This window comes from Panulirus ornatus, chromosome 49, assembly GCF_036320965.1.
Source record: "Panulirus ornatus isolate Po-2019 chromosome 49, ASM3632096v1, whole genome shotgun sequence".
In the NCBI taxonomy this organism is placed as follows: Eukaryota; Metazoa; Arthropoda; class Malacostraca; order Decapoda; family Palinuridae; genus Panulirus; species Panulirus ornatus.
In genome coordinates, this window is record NC_092272.1 from 8,214,557 (window position 1) to 8,237,989 (window position 23,433).

General features: G+C 40.8%; 1 protein-coding gene across 1 annotated transcript in view; it reads left to right on the forward strand.

The window, feature by feature from the left end:
* Sec10 (Exocyst complex component Sec10) overlaps positions 1 to 16,479 on the forward strand; it is a 78,912-nt gene extending 62,433 nt beyond the window's left edge. Inside the window, exons 15-16 of the mRNA XM_071690944.1 lie at positions 1,549 to 1,709; positions 5,116 to 16,479. Of these exons, the coding sequence (XP_071547045.1) occupies positions 1,549 to 1,709; positions 5,116 to 5,202 (248 nt within the window). The 3' untranslated portion in view covers positions 5,203 to 16,479. The remainder of the gene's footprint in view (positions 1 to 1,548; positions 1,710 to 5,115) is intronic.
* The last annotated feature ends 6,954 nt before the right edge of the window (positions 16,480 to 23,433 follow it).

Below are 23,433 nucleotides of genomic sequence, written 5' to 3' on the forward strand. Positions count from 1 at the left end.
ATGCCTTCTACAGATCCATAAATGCTACTTACAAATCCATTTGCTTTTCTAAGTATTTCCCACAAACATTCTTCAAAGCAAACACCTGATCCACACATCCTCTACCACTTCTGAAACCACACTGCTCTTCCTCAATCTGATGCTCTGTACATGCCTTCACCCTCTCAATCAATACCCTCCCATATAATTTACCAGGAATACTCAACAAACTTATACCTGTGTCATTTGAGCACTCATCTTTTTCCCCTTTGCCTTTGTACAATGGCACTATGCATGCATTCTGCCAATCCTCAGGCGTCTCACTATGAGTCATACATACATTAAATAACCTTACCAACTAGTCAACAATACAGTCACCCCCTTTTTTCTTATAAATTCCACTGCAATACCATCCAAACCCTTGCTGGCTTTCATCTTCCGCACCTGTATTTATGGCCATATATTGTGCCTCAAGGTAGAGGCTGCTGATTCAAGAATTATTCACATTGATTAATGGACCAGCTTCAGTGAAAGAGTTAGAAATATTACTTGCTTTACATGCTTGGTACCTCTGACAAATGTGCAGAGCAGGTGTTTGGGCTAATAGATTCCATAAAATCTACTGGTTTTGGGCAGGATGTTTAAACAGTTTTTTGAATTATTTAAGTTTTGATGAAGTGCTTTTTTCTGCATTTGTGAGTTAGTATTAGGAACAGGTGAACAGTGGCCTCATTTGCAGTCCTTGCAATTCATGTACACTATTATGTCCTGAGGTCAGAGTCTGCCATCCACAGCAAAACCCTACAGACTCCTACTTGATTTATCTTGACCTCATCATAAAAACCCAAGATTGCTGGTAAGTTGTTTGGAAGAGGGTTGATTGAGAGAGGTGATGGCATGTACAGACAATTAGACTGGGGAGGAACACTTTGGTTCTAGGAGTTGTAAAGGATGTGTGGATTAGGTTTTGCTCTTAGGAATGTGAGAAACAACATATGATAGTGTTGAGGGAGATTCTCTGTGGAAGGTGCTATGAATGTATGGTGTGAGAGGAAAGCTAACATAAGCAATGAGTAGTTTTTTAAGAGAGTAAGGCATATATGCTTGTAGGTGAGAAGAGGGTGAATGGATCTAGGTGAAGGTGGGTCTGCAGCAGGGGTTTGTAATATCACCATGGTTATTTAGTTTGGTTGTGGCTGGGATGGTGAATGAGGTAAATGCAAGGATCTAGGAGAAAGAAGCAGGTATGCAGTCTCTTGGGGATGGGTTGAGGATGGTGGCTGCCAGTTGCTTGCTGATGGCTGATTTAAGTGAGAAACTTGTGAGATAGTATCTGAGTTTAGGAGAATATGTAAAAGGAGAAAGTTGAGAGTAAATGTACTGAGTGTGCTTCTGAACTTGCACCAGTGCATGCTCATTTGTTCTGTTTTAGTTTAAAAACCACACTGAAAGAATGTCCCCCTGAACTTGCACCTGTGCTTGCTCATCAGTTCCATTTGTGTTTAAAAAACAAAAATTTTCTTTCTTGAAAGCATGCATTGATTCATCCCATCTGTTTATATTTTTCAGGAGCGATGGCTGTGATCTGTGATGTAAATGAGTACAGAAAGTGTGTTGCCAGTTTTAAGATACCACAAGTGAATTCCCTCTTTGACACCCTCCATACTCTCTGCAAGCTTCTCCAAGTCTCCCCAGAAAACCTAAAAATGGTTTGTTCTGGAGATCAGCTGGTAAGTGGTTCATCCAAATTTCCAAAGGTATCCAAGATTTGAAGATATATCAGAAATTTTTAGGAGGTAATATTTTATTATTAGGTGAGATATTATCGTGTGGAGGCAAAGGTTAAGATTAGAGGTTTTCAGAAAAGAAAAGAGAATGTTGGGGTGAAGAGAGTGGTGAGAGTAAGTGAGCTTGGGAAGGAGACTTGTGTGAGGAAGTACCAGGAGAAACTGAGTGCATAATGGAAAAAGGTGAGAGCAAAGGACGCAAGGGGAGTAGGGGAGGAATGGAATGTATTTAGGGAAATAGTGATGGCTTGTGCAAAGATGCTTGTGGCATGAGAAGTGTGGAGGTGGGCAGATTAGAAAGGGTAGTGATTGGTGGGATGAAGTAAGATTATTGGTGAAAGAGAAGAGAGGCATTTGGATGAGTTTTGTAGGGAAATAGTGCAAATAACTGGGAGATGTATAAACAAAAGAGGCAGGAGGTCAAGAGAAAGGTGCAAGAGGTGAAAAAGAGGGCAAATGAGAGTTGGGGTGAGAGAGTATTATTAAATTTTAGGGAGAATAAAAAGATGTTTTGGAAGGAGGTAAATAAAGTGTGTAAGACAAGAGAACAAATGGGAACATTGATGAAGGGGGCTAATAGGGAGGTGATAAGTAATGGCGATGTGAGGAGATGGAGTATTTTGAAGGTTTGTTGAATGTGTCTGATGATAGAGTGGCTGATATAGGGTGTTTAGGTCCAGGTGGTGTGCGAAGTGAGAGGGTTAGGGAGAATGATTTGGTAAACAGAGAAGATGTAGTAAAAGCTTTGCGGAAGATGAAAGCCAGCAAGGCGTCGGGTTTGGATTGTATTGCAGTGGAATTTATTAAAAAAGGGGGTGACTGTATTGTTGACTGGTTGGTAATGATATTTAATGTATGTATGAATCATGGTGAGGTGCCTGAGGATTGGCAGAATGCATGCATAGTGCCGTTGTACAAAGGCAAAGGGGATTGTTCAAATGACAGAGGTATAAGTTTGTTGAGTATTCCTGGGAAATTATATGGGAGGGTATTGGTTGAGAGGGTGAAGGCATGTACAGAGCATCAGATTGAGGAAGAGCAGTGTGGTTTCAGAAGTGGTAGAGGATGTGTGTATCAGGTGTTTGCTTTGAAGAATGTTTGTGGGAAATACTTAGAAAAGCAAATGGATTTGTATGTAGCATTTATGGATCTGTGGAAGGCATATGATAGAGTTGATAGAGATGCTCTGTGGAAGGTATTAAGAATATATGGTGTGGGAGGCAAGTTGTTAGAAGCAGTGAAAAGTTTTTATCGATAATGTTAGGCATGTGTATGAGTAGGAAGAGAGGAAAGTGATTGGTTCTCATTGAATGTCGGTTTGTGGCGGGGGTGCGTGATGTCTCCATGGTTGCTTAATTTGTTTATGGACGGGGTTGTTAGGGAGGTGAATGCAAGAGTTTTGGAAAGAGGAGCAAGTATGCAGTCTGTTGTGGATGAGAGAACTTGGGAAGTGAGTCAGTTGTTGTTCGCTGATGATACAGCGCTGGTGGCTGATTTGGGTGAGAAACTGCATAAGGTGGTGACTGAGTTTGGTAAAGTATGTGAAAGAAGAAAGCTGAGAGTAAATGTGAATAAGAGCAAGGTTATTAGGTACAGTGGGATTGAGGGACAAGTCAATTGGGAGGTAAGTTTGAATGGAGAAAAACTGGAAGAAGTGAAGTGTTTTAGGTATCTGGGAGTGGATTTGGCAGCAGATGGAACCATGGAAGCAGAAGTGAGTTACAGAGTTGGGGGAGGGGGCAAAGGTCCTGGGAGCGTTGAAAAATGTGTGGAAGTCGAGAACATTATCTCGGAAAGCAAAAATAGGTATGTTTGAAGGAATAGTGGTTCCAACAATGTTATATGGTTGCGAGGCGTGGTCTATAGATAGAGTTGTGCTGAGGTGGGTGGATGTGTTGGAAATGAGATGTTTGAGGACAATGTGTGGTGTGAGGTGGTTTGATTGAGTAAGTAATGAAAGGGTAAGAGAGATGTGTGGTAGTACAAAGAGTGCTGTTGAGAGAGCAGAAGAGGGTGTTTTGAAATGGTTTGGTCACATGGAGAGAATGAGTGAGGAAAGCTTTACAAAGATGATATATGTGTCAGAGGTGGAGGGAACAAGAAGTGGGAGACCAAATTGGAGGTGGAAAGATGGGTTGAAAAAGATTTTGAGTGATTGGGGCCTGAACATGCAAGAGAGTGAAAGGCATGCAAGGAATAGAGTGAATTGGAACGATGTGGTATACCGGGGTCGCCGTGCTGTTAGTGGATTGAACCAGGGCATGTGTAGTGTCTGGGGTAAACCATGGAAAGTTTTGTGGGGCCTGGATGTGGAAAGGAAGCTGTGGGTTCAGTGCATTATGCATGACAGCTAGAGACTGATTGTGAACGAATGGGGCCTTTGTTGTCTTTTCTTAGCGCTACCTCGCGCACATGCAGTTATAGGGGGTTGTCATTTCACGTGTAGTGGGGTTGCGACGGGAGTGATTAAAGGCAGCAAGTATGAATTATGTACATGTGTATATATGTATATGTCTGTATACGTATATATGTGTATACGTTGAAATGTATAGGTATGTATATGCACGTGTGTGGACGTGTATTTATATACATTTGTATGTGGTTGGATTGGGCCATTCTTTCGTCTGTTTCCTTGTGCTACCTTGCTAATGCGGGAGACAGCAACAAAGTATGATAATATGATAATGATTAGAAGGAAGTAGAGATACATTGTGCAAATCTATTTGGCACTGCCAGATGTTACTTTCAATACAGTATGAAATAAAGTGGTACTTCTTGATATATGGAAGTTGAATTCTTATGGTAACATGATGGAGTCATTACCTTGGCCATGATAACTGTATATGCATTTGCTTTACCACAGCAGCAGGTGCATTTCTAGTGTTATTGTTGTTATGTCTTCCAATACCACAACTTTTGCAATTAATATTACTTGGTACAAATTGAGTGTAGCTTCTCCTACTGTGAAGTAGTTGTGACTGCTGTAATGTAATTGCTGCAACTTCTTTGTAGATAATGTAGATGCTGTTGTGTTGACTCTGTTGCTGCTGCCATTCCGGTTCAGTGTGCTGCATTACACCTTTTGTTAATGTTGAATGCTGATACTGCTGGTCACCAGAATTTTAATGCTATTTCTGTGGTTTCAGTATTAACAGTCTGGCAGCATAATGCTTTTTTGACTGCTACTATTTATACCATAACTACTGGGCACTCATAGAGTATGTTGTCCATATGTGCATAATGTAACAACTATCAGAGTAACAGAATGATTTATTGCTAAGTTTTTAAGGTAATCCATGTACCTATATGTAATGATTTTACAACACCAAATATTTTGATTCATTTTCAGAGTGGTTTAGATCGCACAGTACTAGCCAGCTTCATCCAACTTCGATCAGACTACAAAACAGCAAAACTTGGGAATCAGCTGAAATAACTAAGTGAGGAAATTGGTGTGGTCATATCATGCTTCTGACATTAACTTGAATTCTTCAAAATATTGCCTATTCTTTTCACTTTGATTGGGCATTTATACATAGGAAAGCTTTTACAATCGTAGATATTAACTGTTTTATACAGCAGCATTTCCATGTGCTTTATATTTACCTTCAATGACCATTATGTAAATGTATTTATGTATGTATGATTTATTTTATACAAAAAATTCATACACTCTGAACCAGGGCATATGAAGTGGTCGGAGGAAGCCATAGAAATGTCTGTAGGGCTTGGTTGTTGACATGGGGCTTTAGTGTCTGTGCATTATACGTGACAGGTAGAGAATGGATTAGTGTGAATGTGGCCATTTCTTCATCTTTTTAAGTGCTTCCTTGCTGACATGGGAAATAGCAAGTATATACAAAAAAAATAATTTTATAATCCTGGGATCCCTTTGATGGGGTTCTTACAGCCTTACTGATGTTTTACAATCGGTTGTAGGGAAAGGATCGACTCCTTCAGAGTGAATTCTTTGATGAAACTGTACTCCAGTCATCTCTTGACGATGATACAACCTCGTTGAGATTGACTTAAAACTCATGGTGTAACCTCATGTAGGTGGACTCTGGTAATGCATACTTTTCATGGTTGTTAAAGAGTTAGTTTTAATGATTAGGATTCTGTCTGTGGTTATCATTGAAAGATTTGTAACTGGGTGCTAGTTTTAATGATTAAAGGATTCTGTCTTTGGTTATCATTGAAAGATATGAAAGTAGGTGTTATTTTAGAAAGAAGACATGTTATGAATTCTGAGTAACTATATCAGGTAAAAGAAGTTAGTCAAGTCACACAGCCTCATTCATGCAACAATGACATTATCATGAAATCATACTTGCCTATTTTGGTCTGCCCAAGTGACCTTGTGCCCAGAGGTAGATAGTTCTGGTCTTAAGATGGATCCAAACATGGGAAATGGCAATAAAGCCAGCACCTGCTACTTACTTAGGTCTCTAAAACTGTTTTTACTAGTATTCAAAACCATATTACACTGCTTTTTTTGCCACTGATCTAACACTTATTTCCTCTGTGCTGTCTTGAATTTTAACCCCATACATGCCACACTCATTGAGAGTAGAAAATTTCAACACACCTTCTTGGGTAGTTTGGGGATTAGTGTTGGTGAGGTTTCGTCATGGTGCTCAGGCAGATCAGTAGTGTGGGTTAGCTGGATGTGTAGTTACGTACCTTCATGAATGCACTCCCTTAAGGTTATGGGTTTATAGTTCTCCGTATGCTAGTACATATGAGTACATACATGGCTAGTGTGCATTTCTCTCAGGATAAATGGTGGTATTCGCCAATGTGGGCATGTGAAGTGTCTGGCATAAACCATGGAAAGGCCTGTGGGGCCTGGATGTGGAAAGGGAGCTGTGGTTTCGGTGCATTACACATCACAACTAGAGACTGAGTGTGAATGAATATGGCATTTTGTCATTTCCTGGCACTACCCCACTGGAGGAGGAGGAGGGGGGATGCTGTTTCCTGTGTGGCAGGGTGGTGATGGGAATGGATGAATGCAGCAAGTATGAATATGTATGTGTGTATATGTGCATATGTGCATGTATGGGCATTGATGTATATATATATATATATATATATATATATATGTATGTAGCATTTATGGATCTGGAGAAGGCATATGATAGAGTTGATAGAGATGCTCTGTGGAAGGTATTAAGAATATATGGTGTGGGAGGCAAGTTGTTAGAAGCAGTGAAAAGTTTTTATCGAGGATGTAAGGCATGTGTACGTGTAGGAAGAGAGGAAAGTGATTGGTTCTCAGTGAATGTAGGTTTGCGGCAGGGGTGTGTGATGTCTCCATGGTTGTTTAATTTGTTTATGGATGGGGTTGTTAGGGAGGTAAATGCAAGAGTCCTGGAAAGAGGGGCAAGTATGAAGTCTGTTGGGGATGAGAGAGCTTGGGAAGTGAGTCAGTTGTTGTTCGCTGATGATACAGCGCTGGTGGCTGATTCATGTGAGAAACTGCAGAAGCTGGTGACTGAGTTTGGTAAAGTGTGTGGAAGAAGAAAGTTAAGAGTAAATGTGAATAAGAGCAAGGTTATTAGGTACAGTAGGGTTGAGGGTCAAGTCAATTGGGAGGTGAGTTTGAATGGAGAAAAACTGGAGGAAGTGAAGTGTTTTAGATATCTGGGAGTGGATCTGTCAGCGGATGGAACCATGGAAGCGGAAGTGGATCATAGGGTGGGGGAGGGGGCGAAAATTTTGGGAGCCTTGAAAAATGTGTGGAAGTCGAGAACATTATCTCGGAAAGCAAAAATGGGTATGTTTGAAGGAATAGTGGTTCCAACAATGTTGTATGGTTGCGAGGCGTGGGCTATGGATAGAGTTGTGCGCAGGAGGATGGATGTGCTGGAAATGAGATGTTTGAGGACAATGTGTGGTGTGAGGTGGTTTGATCGAGTAAGTAACGTAAGGGTAAGAGAGATGTGTGGAAATAAAAAGAGCGTGGTTGAGAGAGCAGAAGAGGGTGTTTTGAAATGGTTTGGGCACATGGAGAGAATGAGTGAGGAAAGATTGACCAAGAGGATATATGTGTCGGAGGTGGAGGGAACGAGGAGAAGAGGGAGACCAAATTGGAGGTGGAAAGATGGAGTGAAAAAGATTTTGTGTGATCGGGGCCTGAACATGCAGGAGGGTGAAAGGAGGGCAAGGAATAGAGTGAATTGGAGCGATGTGGTATACAGGGGTTGACGTGCTGTCAGTGGATTGAATCAAGGCATGTGAAGCGTCTGGGGTAAACCATGGAAAGCTGTGTAGGTATGTATATTTGCGTGTGTGGACGTGTGTATGTACGTGTGTATGGGGGTTGGGCCATTTCTTTCGTCTGTTTCCTCGCGCTACCTCGCAAACGCGGGAGACAGCGACAAAGTATTAAAAAAAAAAAAAAAAAAAAAAAAATATATATATATATATATATATATATATATATCTTTCTTTTCTTTTAGACTATTTGCCATTTCCCGCGTTAGCGAGGTAGCGTTAAGAACAGAGGACTGGGCCTTTTTTGGAATATCCTCACCTGGCCCCCTCTGTATATATATATATATATATATATATATATATATATATGCGTATATGAGTAGTTGGGCCATTCTTCGTCTGTTTCCTTGTGCTTCCTCGCTGACACAGGAAACCGATTGAATATAATGATTAAATATATGTAAGAAACAAACCAGTGGCCTGTTAAGGGTGAGTCACTAAAGGCTAAGAAGCAGCTGTGGAGTTCTTTAGTTATGGAGACTGTTGCCGTGGTTACCCCTTTGAGGGAGTTTCAGTTGGAACAGACATCAGAGATATAGATAGACAGATAGACCACAGAACATAGGACATAAAAAGTGAAGGAAAACACTAAGCAATGGTTCCTCCTGTTTTAGAATGGAACATGTCACTGACCCACAACAAGCTACTGAGTCTGCCATTTCACTGACCATAATGAGTATTGAGAAAGTACTATATAGATAAAGAGAAGGGTGGATGTTTTGGAAATGATGTGTTTGTGGACAGTATTTGGTGTGAGGTGGTTTGATCGAGCAAGAAAAGGGTAAGAGAGATGTGTGGTAATAAAAAGAGCATGGTTGAGAGAGCAGAAGAGGGTTTGCTGAAATGGTTTGGATATATGAAGAGAATGAGTGAGGTAGGGTTAACAAAAGAGGATATATATGTGTCAGAAATGGAGGGAACAAGGAGACCAAATTGGAGATGGAATGATGGAGTGAAAAAGATTTTGAGTGATTGGGGCATGAACATGCAGGAAGGTCAAAAGCATGCACAGGATAGAGTGAAGTGGAGTGATGTGGTATACTGGGGTCGATGTGCTGCCATTGGACAGAACCAGAGCCTGTGAAGCTTTCAGGGTAAACCATGTAAAGGTCTGCAGGACATGGTTGTAGATAGTGAGCTGTGGTTAGAGAATGGACATGAACGGATATGACCTTTTTTTTATCTGTTCCTGGTGCTATCTCTAACGCAGGAAATGGTGATCAAGTATAAGAAATTACTTGATGTTAATACTTTTTTTATGTATAAGGCCCTTTGTGGAATTATTTGGAAATATGATTGATATCTGAGCCTTAAGACGAATAGGTACTCTAATTATGTACATTACATAACGTTGTTTTGTCACTTTTCTTCCTTTTGTCCAGTTCTTATCTTATCTATTTTCCTCTTCCTTGTATTCCCAGGTTGGGTTGTAGGGTACACTGAAAAAAGTAAGTTATATATTCTGTATTATGAGCTGTAGAAGTGTCCTGCTTGCCATGTAGTGTAAATAGGATTTGCTCTGCTGTTTCACACCTTTTTCTATATTTGTCTTTATTTATTTTATGTATGATTATCCCAAGATCAGTTTTTTAAAAGAGCCATTTTGTTACCCAGGATCTTTCTTTTAGGTTTGTGCAGTCCAAGGCTGTGCTGCTTCCAGTAGCAAGGAAATGTAGGAGTGAGTTCTTTGATGAGACTGTACTCCCAATGGTACAGCCTTGCCAAAGTGATTTTTCACTTGTGGTGTAACCTTGAGCAGGCAGATTCTGGCAACACTTACCCATAACAGCTAGAGACTGAATGTGAACGGATGGGGCCTTTTTTGTCTATATTCCTGGCATTGCCTTGCTGAAGCAGGGGATAGCATTTCCTGTGGGACGGGGTAGCGACAGGCATGGATGAAGGCAAGCATGAATATGTACATGTGTATATGTGCAATGTCTGTGTAAGTATATGTATGTATATGTTGATATGTATGTATATGTGCATATTGTGGGTGTTTATGTACATAAATGTGTATGTGAGTGGATGGGCCATTCTTCGCCTGTTTCCTAGTGCTACCTCACTGATGATTATGTATAATAAATATAAAAAAGAATTTATTTATTATACTTTGTCGCTGTCTCACGCATTAGCGAGGTAGCGCAAGGAAATAGACGAAAGAATGGCCCAACCCACCCACATGCACATGTATATATATAAATGCCCACACACGCACCTATACATACCTATACATTTCACCATATACATACATATACATACACAGACATATACATATGCACACATGTACATATTCATACTTTCTGCCTTCATCCATTTCCATTGCCACCACGGCACACATGAAATGACATTCCCCTCCCCCCCACGCGCGTGCGAGGTATTATAGGAAAAGACAACAAAGGCCACATTCGTTCACACTCAGTCTCTAGTTCTCATGAGTAATGCACTGAAGCCACAACTCCCACTCCATATCTGGGTCCCACAAAACTTTCCATGGTTTACCCCAGATGGTTCACATTCCCTGGTTCAATCCATTGACAGCATGTCGACCCCAGTGTACCACATTGTTCCAATTCACTCTATTCCTTGCATGCCTTTCACCCTCCTGTATGTTCTAGCCCCGATTGCTAAAAATCTTTTTCACTCCATCCTTCCACCTCCAATTTGGTCTCCCACTTCTCCTTCCCTCCACCTCTGACACATATATCCTCTTTGTCAATCTTTCCTCACTCATTCTCTCCATGTGACCAAGCCATTTCAAAACACCCTCTTCTGCTCTCCCAACCACACTCTTTTTATTCCCACACATCTGTCATAGCCTTTCATTACTTAATCAAACCACTTCACACCACATATTGTTGTCAAACATCTCATATCCAACAGATCCACCCTCCTCTGTTCAACCCTATCTATAGCCCATGCCTCGCAACCATATAACATTGTTGGAATCACTATTCCTTCAAACATACCATTTTTGCTCTCCAAGATAATGTTCTCACCTCTCACCCACTCTTCAATGCTCCCAGAACCTTCTCCCCCTTCCCCACCCTGTGACTCATTTCTGCTTCTGTGGTTCCATCTGCTGCTAAATCCACTCCCAGACATCCAAAACACTTCACTTCCGCCAGTTTTTCTCCATTCAAACTTACCTCCCAAATGACTTGTCCCTCAACCCTACTGAACCTAATATCCTTGCACTTATTCACATTTACTCTCGGCTTTCTTCTCTCGAACACTTTACCAAACTCAGTCACCAGCTTCTGTAGTTTCTCACCAGAATCAGCCACCAGCGCTGTATCATCAGTGAACAACAGCTGACTCACTTCCCAAGCCCTCTCATCCACAACAGACTGCATACTTGCCCCTCTCTCCAAAACTCTTGCATTCACTTCCCTAACAACCCCATCCATAAACAAATTAAACAACCATGGAGACATCACACATCCCTGCCGCAAACCAGCATTCACCGGGAACCAATCACTTTCCTCTCTTCCTACCTGTACACATGCCTTACATCCTTGATAAAAACTTTTCACTGCTTCTAGCATCTTACCTCCCATACCATATACTCTTAATACCTTATACAAAGCATCTCTATTAACTCTATCATATGCCTTCTCCAGTTCCATAAATGCTACATACAAATCCATTTGTTTTTCTAAGTATTTCTCACATACATTCTTCAAAGCATACACCTGATCCACACATCCTCTACCACTTCTGAAACCACACTGTTCTTCCCCAATCTGATGCTGTGTACTTGTCTTCACCCTCTCAATCAATACCCTCCCATATAATTTCCCTGTGAATTAGAACAATGTGGTATACTGGGGTTGACATGCTGTCAGTGGATTGAACCAGGGCATGTCAAGCATCTGGGGTAAACCATGGAAAGGTCTGTGGGCCTGGCTGTGGAAAGGGAGCTGTGGTTTTGGTGCATTACACATGACAGCTAGAGACTGAGTGTGAACAAATGTGGCCTTTTTTATCTTTTCCTGGTGCTACCTCGTTGGAGGGAGGGAGATGCTATTTCATGTGTGGCGGGGTGGCGACGGGAATGGATGAAGGCAGCAAGTGTGAATATGTACATGTGTATATATGTATATGTCTGTGCATGTATATATATGTGTATATGTTGAAATGTATATGTGCATGTATGGGCATTTATATATACATGTGTATGTGGGTGGTTGAGCCATTCTTCATCTGTTTCCTTGCGGTACCTCGCTGACACTAGAAATGGCGATTAAGTATAATGAACGAATGAATATAAAGTATGATATATATATTTTATTTGCAGCTCCTGTTAGTCAAAGTGGCCTTTGGATATATATATTTATAAAAGATGGAGCAGTGAGCTAAGCTCGAAGTGCTCATCCTCCTTGGAGGCTCCAGCTGGGACGTCAGAATGTATTTGGATGTAACCAAGATGAGAAGAAAGGAGAGATGGGTAGTATGTGTGAGGAAAGGAACCTGAATGTTTTATCTCTGAGTGAAACAAGGCACAAGGTAAGGGGAAAGAATGGTTTGGCAATGCCTTAGTGGTGAAGTCAGGGGTTAGTGAGAGGGCAAGAGCAAAGGTGTAGGAAGTATTGCTGCTGAAGCAGGAGTTGGAGTAATGTGTGAAAGAGTTTTAAGGAAATGAGAGCCTCATATTGGTGTGAGTAAAGAAGAAAATGGATTATGAGAAGTAGATGATTATTAGTGCTTACACACATGGCTACGAAAAGAAAAGTGATGAGAGATTAGTGTTTTGGGAACAGCTGTGTGGGTGTGTCAGCAGTTTTCATACCAGAGACTAGGTATTAGTGATGGTGATTTAAATGCAACAGAGATAATGTAGCAGTTGAAGGTATAACTGGGGGGTGTTGGGTATTCTGTATGGTGAGTGAATAGAAAAGATGTTACATGAGCATTCTTGGATTAAAGGCTAATTGATAGGCATTCAAAAGAGAGGCTTGGATGTGAATATGCTGAGAGGGGAGCTGGTGGGATATCTGATCATCATCCCTCCCACACCTGATCGCCTCTCCTTAGTCAGTAAGATAGTCCCGGAAACAGATGAAGAAAGGCCTCGTCCACTCATGCTAATTCTCTAGCTTTCATGTGTAATGCACAGAAACCACAGCTCCCTTTCCACATCCAGGCCCCACAGACCTTTTCATCTTTATATTGTGTGAGGAAGTACCAGGAGAGACTGAGTACAGAATGGAAAAAGGTGAGAACAATGGAAGTAAGGGGAGTGGGGGAGGAATGGGATGTATTTAGGGAATCAGTGATGGATTGCGCAAAAGATTCTTGTGGCATGAGAAGAGTGGGAGGTGGGTTGATTAGAAAGGGTAGTGAGTGGTGGGATGAAGAAGTAAGATTATTAGTGAAAGAGAAGAGAGAGGCATTTGGACGATTTTTGCAGGGAAGAAATGCAATTGAGTGGGAGATGTATAAAAGAAAGAGACAGGAGGTCAAGAGAAAGGTGCAAGAGGTGAAAAAGAGGGCAAATGAGAGTTGGGGTGAGAGAGTATCATTAAATTTTAGGGAGAATAAAAAGATGTTCTGGAAGGAGGTAAATAAAGTGCGTAAGACAAGGGAGCAAATGGGAACCTCAGTGAAGGGCGCAAATGGGGAGGTGATAACAAGTAGTGGTGATGTGAGAAGGAGATGGAGTGAGTATTTTGAAGGTTTGTTGAATGTTTTTGATGATAGAGTGGCAGATATAGGGTGTTTTGGTCGAGGTGGTGTGCAAAGTGAGAGGGTTAGGGAAAATGATTTGGTAAACAGAGAAGAGGTAGTAAAAGCTTTGCGGAAGATGAAAGCCGGCAAGGCAGCAGGTTTGGATGGTATTGCAGTGGAATTTATTAAAAAAGGGGGTGACTGTATTATTGACTGGTTGGTAAGGTTATTTAATGTATGTATGACTCATGGTGAGGTGCCTGAGGATTGGCGGAATGCGTGCATAGTGCCATTGTACAAAGGCAAAGGGGATAAGAGTGAGTGCTCAAATTACAGAGGTATAAGTTTGTTGAGTATTCATGGTAAATTATATGGGAGGGTATTGATTGAGAGGGTGAAGGCATGTACAGAGCATCAGATTGGGGAAGAGCAGTGTGGTTTCAGAAGTGGTAGAGGATGTGTGGATCAGGTGTTTGCTTTGAAGAATGTATGTGAGAAATACTTAGAAAAGCAAATGGATATGTATGTAGCATTTATGGATCTGGAGAAGGCATATGATAGAGTTGATAGAGATGCTCTGTGGAAGGTATTAAGAATATATGGTGTGGGAGGCAAGTTGTTAGAAGCAGTGAAAAGTTTTTATCAAGGATGTAAGGCATGTGTACGTGTAGGAAGAGAGGAAAGTGATTGGTTCTCAGTGAATGTAGGTTCGCAGCAGGGGTGTGTGATGTCTCCATGGTTGTTTAATTTGTTTATGGATGGGGTTGTTAGGGAGGTGAATGCAAGAGTTTTGGAAAGAGGGGCAAGTATGAAGTCTGTTGGGGATGAGAGAGCTTGGGAAGTGAGTCAGTTGTTGTTCGCTGATGATACAGCGCTGGTGGCTGATTCATGTGAGAAACTGCAGAAGCTGGTGACTGAGTTTGGTAAAGTGTGTGAAAGAAGAAAGTTAAGAGTAAATGTGAATAAGAGCAAGGTTATTAGGTACAGTAGGGTTGAGGGTCAAGTCAATTGGGAGGTAAGTTTGAATGGAGAAAAGCTGGAGGAAGTGAAGTGTTTTAGATATCTGGGAGTGGATCTGGCAGCGGATGGAACCATGGAAGTGGAAGTGAATCATAGGGCGGGAGAGGGGGCAAAAATTCTGGGAGCCTTGAAGAATGTGTGGAAGTCGAGAACAGTATCTCGGAAAGCAAAAATGGGTATGTTTGAAGGAATAGTGGTTCCAACAATGTTGTATGGTTGCGAGGCGTGGGCTATGGATAGAGTTGTGCGTAGGAGGGTGGATGTGCTGGAAATGAGATGTTTGAGGACAATATGTGGTGTGAGGTGGTTTGATCGAGTAAGTAATATAAGGGTGAGAGAGATGTGTGGAAATAAAAAGAGCGTGGTTGAGAGAGCAGAAGAGGGTGTTTTGGAATGGTTTGGTCACATGGAGAGAATGAGTAGGGAAAAATTGACCAAGAGGATATATGTGTCAGAGGTGGAGGGAACGAGGAGAAGTGGGAGACCAAATTGGAGGTGGAAAGATGGAGTGAAAAAGATTTTGAGTGATCGGGGCCTGAACATGCAGGAGGGTGAAAGGCGTGCAAGGAATAGGGTGAGTTGGAACGATGTGGTATACCGGGGTCGACGTGCTGTCAGTGGATTGAACCAGGGCATGTGAAGTGTCTGGGGTAAACCATGCAAAGTGGGTGGGGCCTGGATGTGGAAAGGGAGCTGTGGTTTCGGTGCATTATTACATGACAGCTAGAGACTGAGTGTGAACGAATGGGGCCTTTGGTGTTTTTCCTAGCGCTACCTCGCACACATGAGGGGGAAGGGGGTTGTTATTCCATGTGTGGCGGGGTGGCGATGGGAACAAATAAAGGCAGACAGTATGAATTATGTACATGTGTATATATGTATATGTCTGTGTGTGTATATATATGTGTACATTGAGATGTATAGGTATGTATATTGTGCATGTGTGGACATGTATGTATATACATGTGTATATGGGCGGGTTGGGCCATTCTTTCGTCTGTTTCCTTGCGCTACCTCGCTAACGCGGGAGACAGCGACAAAGTAAAATAAATAAATAAATAAATAGATAAAATATATGTATATGCATGTACATGTGTGTGTATGGGTGTTTATATATATATGTATATATATATGTGTGTTTATATGAATGGTTGTGCCATTCTTTGTCTGTTTCCTGGTGCTACCTCGCTGACACGAAAAACAGTGATTAAGTACAATAATAAAAATATATATATGTTTTTTTTGTTTTAACTTTCCAAGAGAAGGAACAGAGAAGGGGGTCAGGTGAGGATAATCCCTCAGAGGCCCAGTCCTCTGTTCTTAATGCTACCTTGCTAATGCGGGAAATGGCGAATAGTTTGAAAGAAAGAAATATATATATATATATATATATATATATATATATATATATATATATATATATATATATATATATATATATTGCTAAAATATATGGGAAAGGCTGATGGAAAAATGTGAGGCAGCATATGTCATTTCTAACAAATCTACAAATCAACGGGAAGGATTCTACAAGTTTGCCAAAGTAGCAAGAACAATGATTGTGACAGAAGCGAAGGCAGAGGAACCTACAAGTAACATCAAGTCAACAAGAGGAGGTAGAGTTGGTATTTAAAAGGCACTAGGATAACCTTTGGTGTATATGCAGGGCTTGCTTTTAATGTTTCTGTTATTCTTTCCAAGAAACCTCATGCAGTGAAACAAAGAAATATAATATTGCTGCGTACTCTTGTGTTTCATTGTTTCACCTTTCCATACCATGTGTATATATATATATATATATATATATATATATATATATATATATATATAATGTTTTATTATACTTAATCACTGTTTCCCGCATCAATGAGGTAGTGCCAGGAAACACACAAAGAATGATCCATCTACTCATGTATGCACATATACACATAAATGCCCATACACGCATATATACATACATATACATATCAACAATGTAATATATATGTACATACACAAAAGAGACATATACATATATACTATGTACATATTCACACTTGCTTGCCTTCATTCATTCCTGTCACTATCCTACCAAAAAGGAAATAGTACGCTACCCCCTGCTTCAGCGGCGTAGTGCCAGGAAAACAGATAGAAGGCCACATTCATTGACACTCAGGCTCTAGCTGTCATGTTTATTTATATTTATATTATTTGTATTTTAACTTTCTAAAAGGGGAAACAGAGGAAGGAGTCACGCGGGGAGTGCTCATCCTCCTCGAAGGCTCAGACTGGGATGTCTAAATGTGTGTGGATGTAACCAAGATGAGAAAAAAAGAGAGATAGGTAATATGTTTGAAGAAAGGAACCTAGATGTTGTGGCTCTTGAGTGAAAAGAAGCTCAAGGGTAAAGGGGAAGAGTGATTTGGGAATGTTTTGGGAGTAAAGTCAGGGGTTGGTGAGAGGACAAGAGCAAGGGAAGGAGTAGCACTACTCCTGAAACAGGAGTGATGGGAGTATGTGATAGAGTGTAAGAAAGTAAACTCTAGATTGATATGGGTAAAAACTGAAAGTAGATGGAGAGAGATGGGTGATTATTGGTGCATATGCAGCTGGGCATAGAAGAAAGATCATGAGAGGCAAGTGTTTTGGGAGCAGCTGAGTGAGTGTGTTAGTAGTTTTGATGCACGAGACTGAGTTATAGTGATGGGTGATTTGAATGCAAAGGTGAGTAATGTGGCAGTTGAGGGAATAATTGGTGTACATGGGGTGTTCAGTGCTGTAAATGGAAATGGTGAAGAGCTTGTAGATTTATGTGCTGAAAAAGGACTGGTGATTAGGAATACCTGGTGTAAAAAGAGAGATATACATAAGTATACTTATGTAAGTAAGAGAGATGGCCAGAGAGCATTATTGGATTACATGTTAATTGACAGGCGCACGAAAGAGAGACTTGGATGTTAATGCGCTGAGAGGTGCAACTGGAAGGATGTCTGATCATGAAGATTTGTAGAGGTTTTCAGAAAAGAGGAGAGAATGTTGGGGTGAAGAGAGTGGAGAGTAAGTGAGCTTGGAAAGGAGACTTGTGTGAGGAAGTACCAGGAAAGACTGAGTACAGAATGGAAAAAGGTGAGAGCAAAGGACGTGAGGGGAGTGGGGGAGTAATGGGATGTATGTAGAGAAGTAGTGATGGCTTGTGCAAAAGATGCTTGTGGCATGAGAAGCGTGGGAGGTGGGCAGATTAGAAAGGGTAGTAAGTGGTGGGATGAAGTAAGTTGTTAGTGAAAGAGAAGAGAAAGGCATTTGGACGATTTTTGCAGGGAAATAGTGCAGATGACTGGGAGATGTATAAAAGAACGAGGCAGGAGGTCAAGAGAAAGGTGCAAGAGGTGAAAAAGAGGGCAAATGAGAGTTGGGGTGAGAGAGTATCATTAGATTTTAGGGAGAATAAAGAGATGTTTTGGAAGGAGGTAAATTAAGTGCATAAGACAAGAGGACAAATGGAACATTAGTGAAAGGGGCTAATAGGGAGGTGATAAGTAGTGGTGATGTGAGAAGGAGATGGAGTGAGTATTTTGAAGGTTTGTTGAATGTGTTTGATGATTGAGTTGCAGATATAGAATGTTTTTGTCGAGGTGGTGTGCAAAGTGAGAGGGTTAGGGAGGATGATTTGGTAAACAGAGAAGAGGTAGTAAAAGCTTTGCGGAAGATGAAAGCTGGCAAGGCAGTGGGTTTGGATAATATTGCAATGGAATTTATTAAAAAAGGGGGTGACTGTATTATTGACTGGTTGGTAAGGATATTTAATGTGTGTATGACTCATGGTGAGGTGCCTGAGGATTGGCGGAATGCATGCATAGTGCCATTGTACAAAGGCAAAGGGGATAAAGGTGAGTGCTCAAATTACAGAGGTATAAGTTTATTGAGTATACCTGGGAAATTATATGGGAGGGTATTGATTGAGAGGATGAAGGTATGTACAGAGCATTAGATTGGGGAAGAACAGTGTGGTTTCAGAAGTGGTAGAGGATGTGTGGATCAGGTGTTTGCTTTGGAGAAAGTTTGTGAGAAATACTTAGAAAAGCAAATGGATTTGTATGTAGCATTTATGGATCTGCAGAAGGCATATGATAGAGTTGATAGAGATACTCTGTGGAAGGTATTAAGAATATATGGTGTGGGAGGCAAGTTGTTAGAAGCAGTGAAAAGTTTTTATCGAGTATGTAAGGCATGTGTACGAGTAGGAAGAGAGTGATTGGTTCACATTGAATGTAGGTTTACGGCAGGGGTGCTTGATGTCTTCATGGTTGTTTGATTTGTTTATGGATGGGGTTGTTAGGGAGGTGAATGCAAGAGTTTTGGAGAGAGGGGCAAGTATGCAGTCTGTTGTGGATGAGAGAGCTTGGGAAGTGAGTCAGTTGTTGTTCGCCGATGATACAGCGCTGGTGGCTGATTCGGGTGAGAAACTGCAGAAGCTGGTGACCGAGATTGGTAAAGTGTGTGAGTAAATGTGAATAAGAGCAAGGTTATTTGGTTTGGTAGGGTTGAGGGTCAAGTCAGTTGGGAGGTAAGTTTAAATGGAGAAAAACTGGAGAAAATGAAGTGTTTTAGATATCTGGGAGTGGATTTGGCAGCGGATGGAACCATGGAAGCGAAAGTGAGTCATAGGGTGGGGGAGGGGGCGAAGGTTCTGGGAGTATTGAAAAATGTGTGGAAGTCGAGAACATTACCTCAGAAAGCAAAAATGGGTATGTTTGAGGGAATAGTGGTTCCACCAATGTTATATGGTTGCGATGTTTGAGGAAAATATGTGGCGTGAGGTGGTGTGATGGAGTAAGTGGTGAAAGGGTGGGAGAGATGTGTGGTAATAAAGAGAGTGTGGTTGAGAGAGCAGAAGAGGGTGTTTTGAAATGGTTTGGTCACATGGAGAGAATGAGTAGGGAAAAATTGACCAAGAGGATATATGTGTCAGAGGTGGAGGGAACGAGGAGAAGTGGGAGACCAAATTGGAGGTGGAAAGATGGAGTGAAAAAGATTTTGAGTGATCGGGCCTGAACATGCAGGAGGGTGAAAGCGTGCAAGGAATAGAGTGAATTGGAACGATGTGGTATACCGGGGTCGACGTGCTGTCAGTGGATTGAACCAGGGCATGTGAAGTGTCTGGGTAAACCATGCAAAGTGGGTGGGGCCTGGATGTGGAAAGGGAGCTGTGGTTTCGGTGCATTATACATGACAGCTAGAGACTGAGTGTGAACGAATGGGGCCCATTGTGTTTTTCCTAGCGCTACCTCGCACACAAGAGGGGGGAAGGGGTTGTTATTTTCCCCATGTGTGGGCGGGTGCGATGGAACAATAAAGGCAGACAGTATGAATTATGTACATGTGTATATATGTATATGTCTGTGTGTGGTATATAAGGTGTACATTGAGAGTATAGGTATTGTATATTTGCATGTTTGGACAATGCATGATATACTGTGTATAATGGGCGGGTTGGGCCATTCTTTCGTCTGTTTCCTTGCGCTACCTCGCTAACGCGGGAGACAGCGACAAAGTAAAATAAATAAATAAATAAATAGATAAAATATATGTATATGCATGTACATGTGTGTGTAAGGGTGTTTTTATATATTTATGTAAATATAATGTGTTTTATATAATGGTTTGTGCCTTTCTTTGTCCTGTTTTCCCTGGTGCTACCAATCCGCTGACACGAAAAACAGTGATTAAGTACAATAAAAAAAATATATATATGTTTTTTTTTGTTTTAACTTTCCAAGAGAAGGAACAGAGAAGGGGTAGTAGAATAATCCCTCAGAGGCCCAGTCCTCTGTTCTTAATGCTACCTTGCTAATGCGGGAAATGGCGAATAGTTTGAAAGAAAGAAATATATATATATATATATATTATATATATATATATAATATATAATATATATATATATATATTATATATATATATATTGCTAAAATATATGGGAAAGGCTGAATGGAAAAATGTGAGGCAGCATATTCATTTCTAACAAATCTACAAATCAACGGGAAGGATTCTACAAGTTTGCCAAAGTAGCAAGAACAATGATTGTGACAGAAGCGAAGGCAGAGGAACCTACAAGTAACATCAAGTCAACAAGAGGAGGTAGAGTTGGTATTTAAAAGGCACTAGGATAACCTTTGGTGTATATGCATGGCTTGCCTTTAATGTTCTGTTATTCTTTCCAAGAAACCTCATGCAGTGAAACAAAGAAATATAATATTGCTGCGTACTCTTGTGTTTCATTGTTTCACCTTTCCATACCATGAGTATATATATATAATATATATATATAATATATATAATATATATATATAATGTTTTATTATACTTAATCACTGTTTCCCAGCATCAATGAGGTAGGCCAGGGAAAACACACAAAGAATGATCCATCTATCATGTATGCACATATACACATAAATGCCCATACACGCATATATACATACATATACATATCACAATGTAATATATATGTACATACACAAAAGAGACATATACATATATACTATGTACATATTCACACTTGCTTGCCTTCATTCATTCCTGTCACTATCCTACCAAAAAGAAATATAACGCTACCACCAGTAAACCTCCCCTGCCATCAGCCCCACGGTAGTGCCAGGAAAACAGATAGAAGGCCACATTCATTGACACTCAGGCTCTAGCTGTCATGTTTATTTATATTTAAAATATTTGTATTTTAACTTTCTAAAAGGGGAAACAGAGGAAGGAGTCACGCGGGAGTGCTCATCCTCCTCGAAGGCTCAGACTGGGATGTCTAAATGTGTGTGGATGTAACCAAGATGAGAAAAAAAGAGAGATAGGTAATATGTTTGAAGAAAGGAACCTAGATGTTGTGGCTCTTGAGTGAAAAGAAGCTCAAGGGTAAAGGGGAAGAGTGATTTGGGAATGTTTTTTGGGAGTAAAGTCAGGGGTTGGTGAGAGGACAAGAGCAAGGGAAGGAGTAGCACTATCCTGAAACAGAGATGATGGGAGTATGTGATAGAGTGTAAGAAAGTAAACTCTAATGATATGGGTAAAAACTGAAAGTAGATGGAGAGAGATGGGTGATTATTGGTGCATATGCAGCTGGGCATAGAAGAAAGATCATGAGAGGCAAGTGTTTTGGGAGCAGCTAAATGATTGTTTTTGGGGTTTTTTTAAAATGCAAACGAGCCGGGGTTATAGTGATGGGTGTTTTAAAAGCAAAGGGAGTAATTGGCCCAGTTGAGGGAATAATTGGTTAAAAGGGGGTTCAGTGTTGTAAATGGAAAGGGGAAAGAGCTTGTAGATTTATGTGCTAAAAAAAAGGACTGGTGATTGGGAATACCTGGTTAAAAAGGGGTAAAAATTTTCTTATGTAAGAAAAAAGAGATGGCCAGAGAGCTTTTTGGTTTCTTTTTAAAATTTGACAGGGCGCCGGGGGGAAAAGATTTGGATGTTAAGGCTGAAGGTGCAACTAAAAGGGATGTCTGATAAATAAGTTTGGGGAAAAGGAGGTTTTTTTAAAGAAAAAAAGGGGGAAAATTTTGGGGGAAGAGGGTGGAGAGTAAGTGAGTTTGGGGAAAGGAGACTTGTGTGGGGAAAGGGTACCAGGAAAGATTTGAGTAAAGAATGGAAAAAGGTGAGAAAAAAGGAAGTAAAGGGGGAGTGGGGGGGGTAAGGGAGGGTTTTTGGGGGGAAAAAATTTAGGGGGTTGGCAAAAGATGCTTGTGGCATGAAAAGCGGGAAAGGTGGGAGATTAAAAAAGGGTTTTGGGGTTTAAGTGGTGGATGAAGTTTAAGTTTTTAGTGAAAAGAAGAGAGAGGCTTTTTGGACGTTTTTTGGGCCGGGGAAAAAATGCAATTTGATTTGGGAGATGTAAAAAAAAAAGGGGCGGGAGGTAAAAGAAAAAGGGTTTTCAAGGGGTAAAAAAGGGGGCAAATGAAGTTGGGGTTGAGAGAGACATTAAAATTTTAGGGAGAATAAAAAAAATTTTTTGGAAGGGGGTAAAAAAAAAGGCATAAAAAAGGGGAGGCAAAGGGGAACTTTAGTGAAAGGGGCAAATGGGGGGGTGAAAAAAGTAGTGGTGATTGAGAAGGAGAGGGAAATGATTATTTTGAAGGTTTTTTGAATGTGTTTGATGTTTATTTGGGGGCAGATATGGGTGTTTTTTGGTCGGGGTGGTGTGCAAAGTAAAAGGGTTAGGGAAAATGATTTGGTAAACCCAAAAAGGGGGTAGTAAAAGTTTTTCGGAAGATGGGAAAACCGGCAAGGCAAGGGGGTTTTGGGTTATTGGGGAAAGGAATTTATTAAAAAAAGGGGGGACTGTATTTTGACTGGTTGGGAAAGGTTTTTTAATGTTTATGGGGAAAAATCCAAAAAAGGGGGAGGTGCCGAGGGTTGGGGGAATGGTTTATAGTGCCTTGTACAAAGGCAAAGGGGATAAAAAGGGGAGTGCTCAAATTACAAGGTATAAGTTTTTGATATTCCCGGGAAATTATATGGGGGGGTTTTTGAAATTTAGAGGGTGAAGGATTTTAAAAGGGGCAATAATTGGGGGAAAAGTTGGGGGTTTCAGAAGTGGTAAGGATGTGTGGATCAGGTGTTTTTCTTTTTAGAAAGTTTTTTTAGAAATACTTAGAAAAGCAAAAGGATTTTTATTAACATTTATGGATCTGGAGAAGGCATATGATAGAGTTGATAAAAG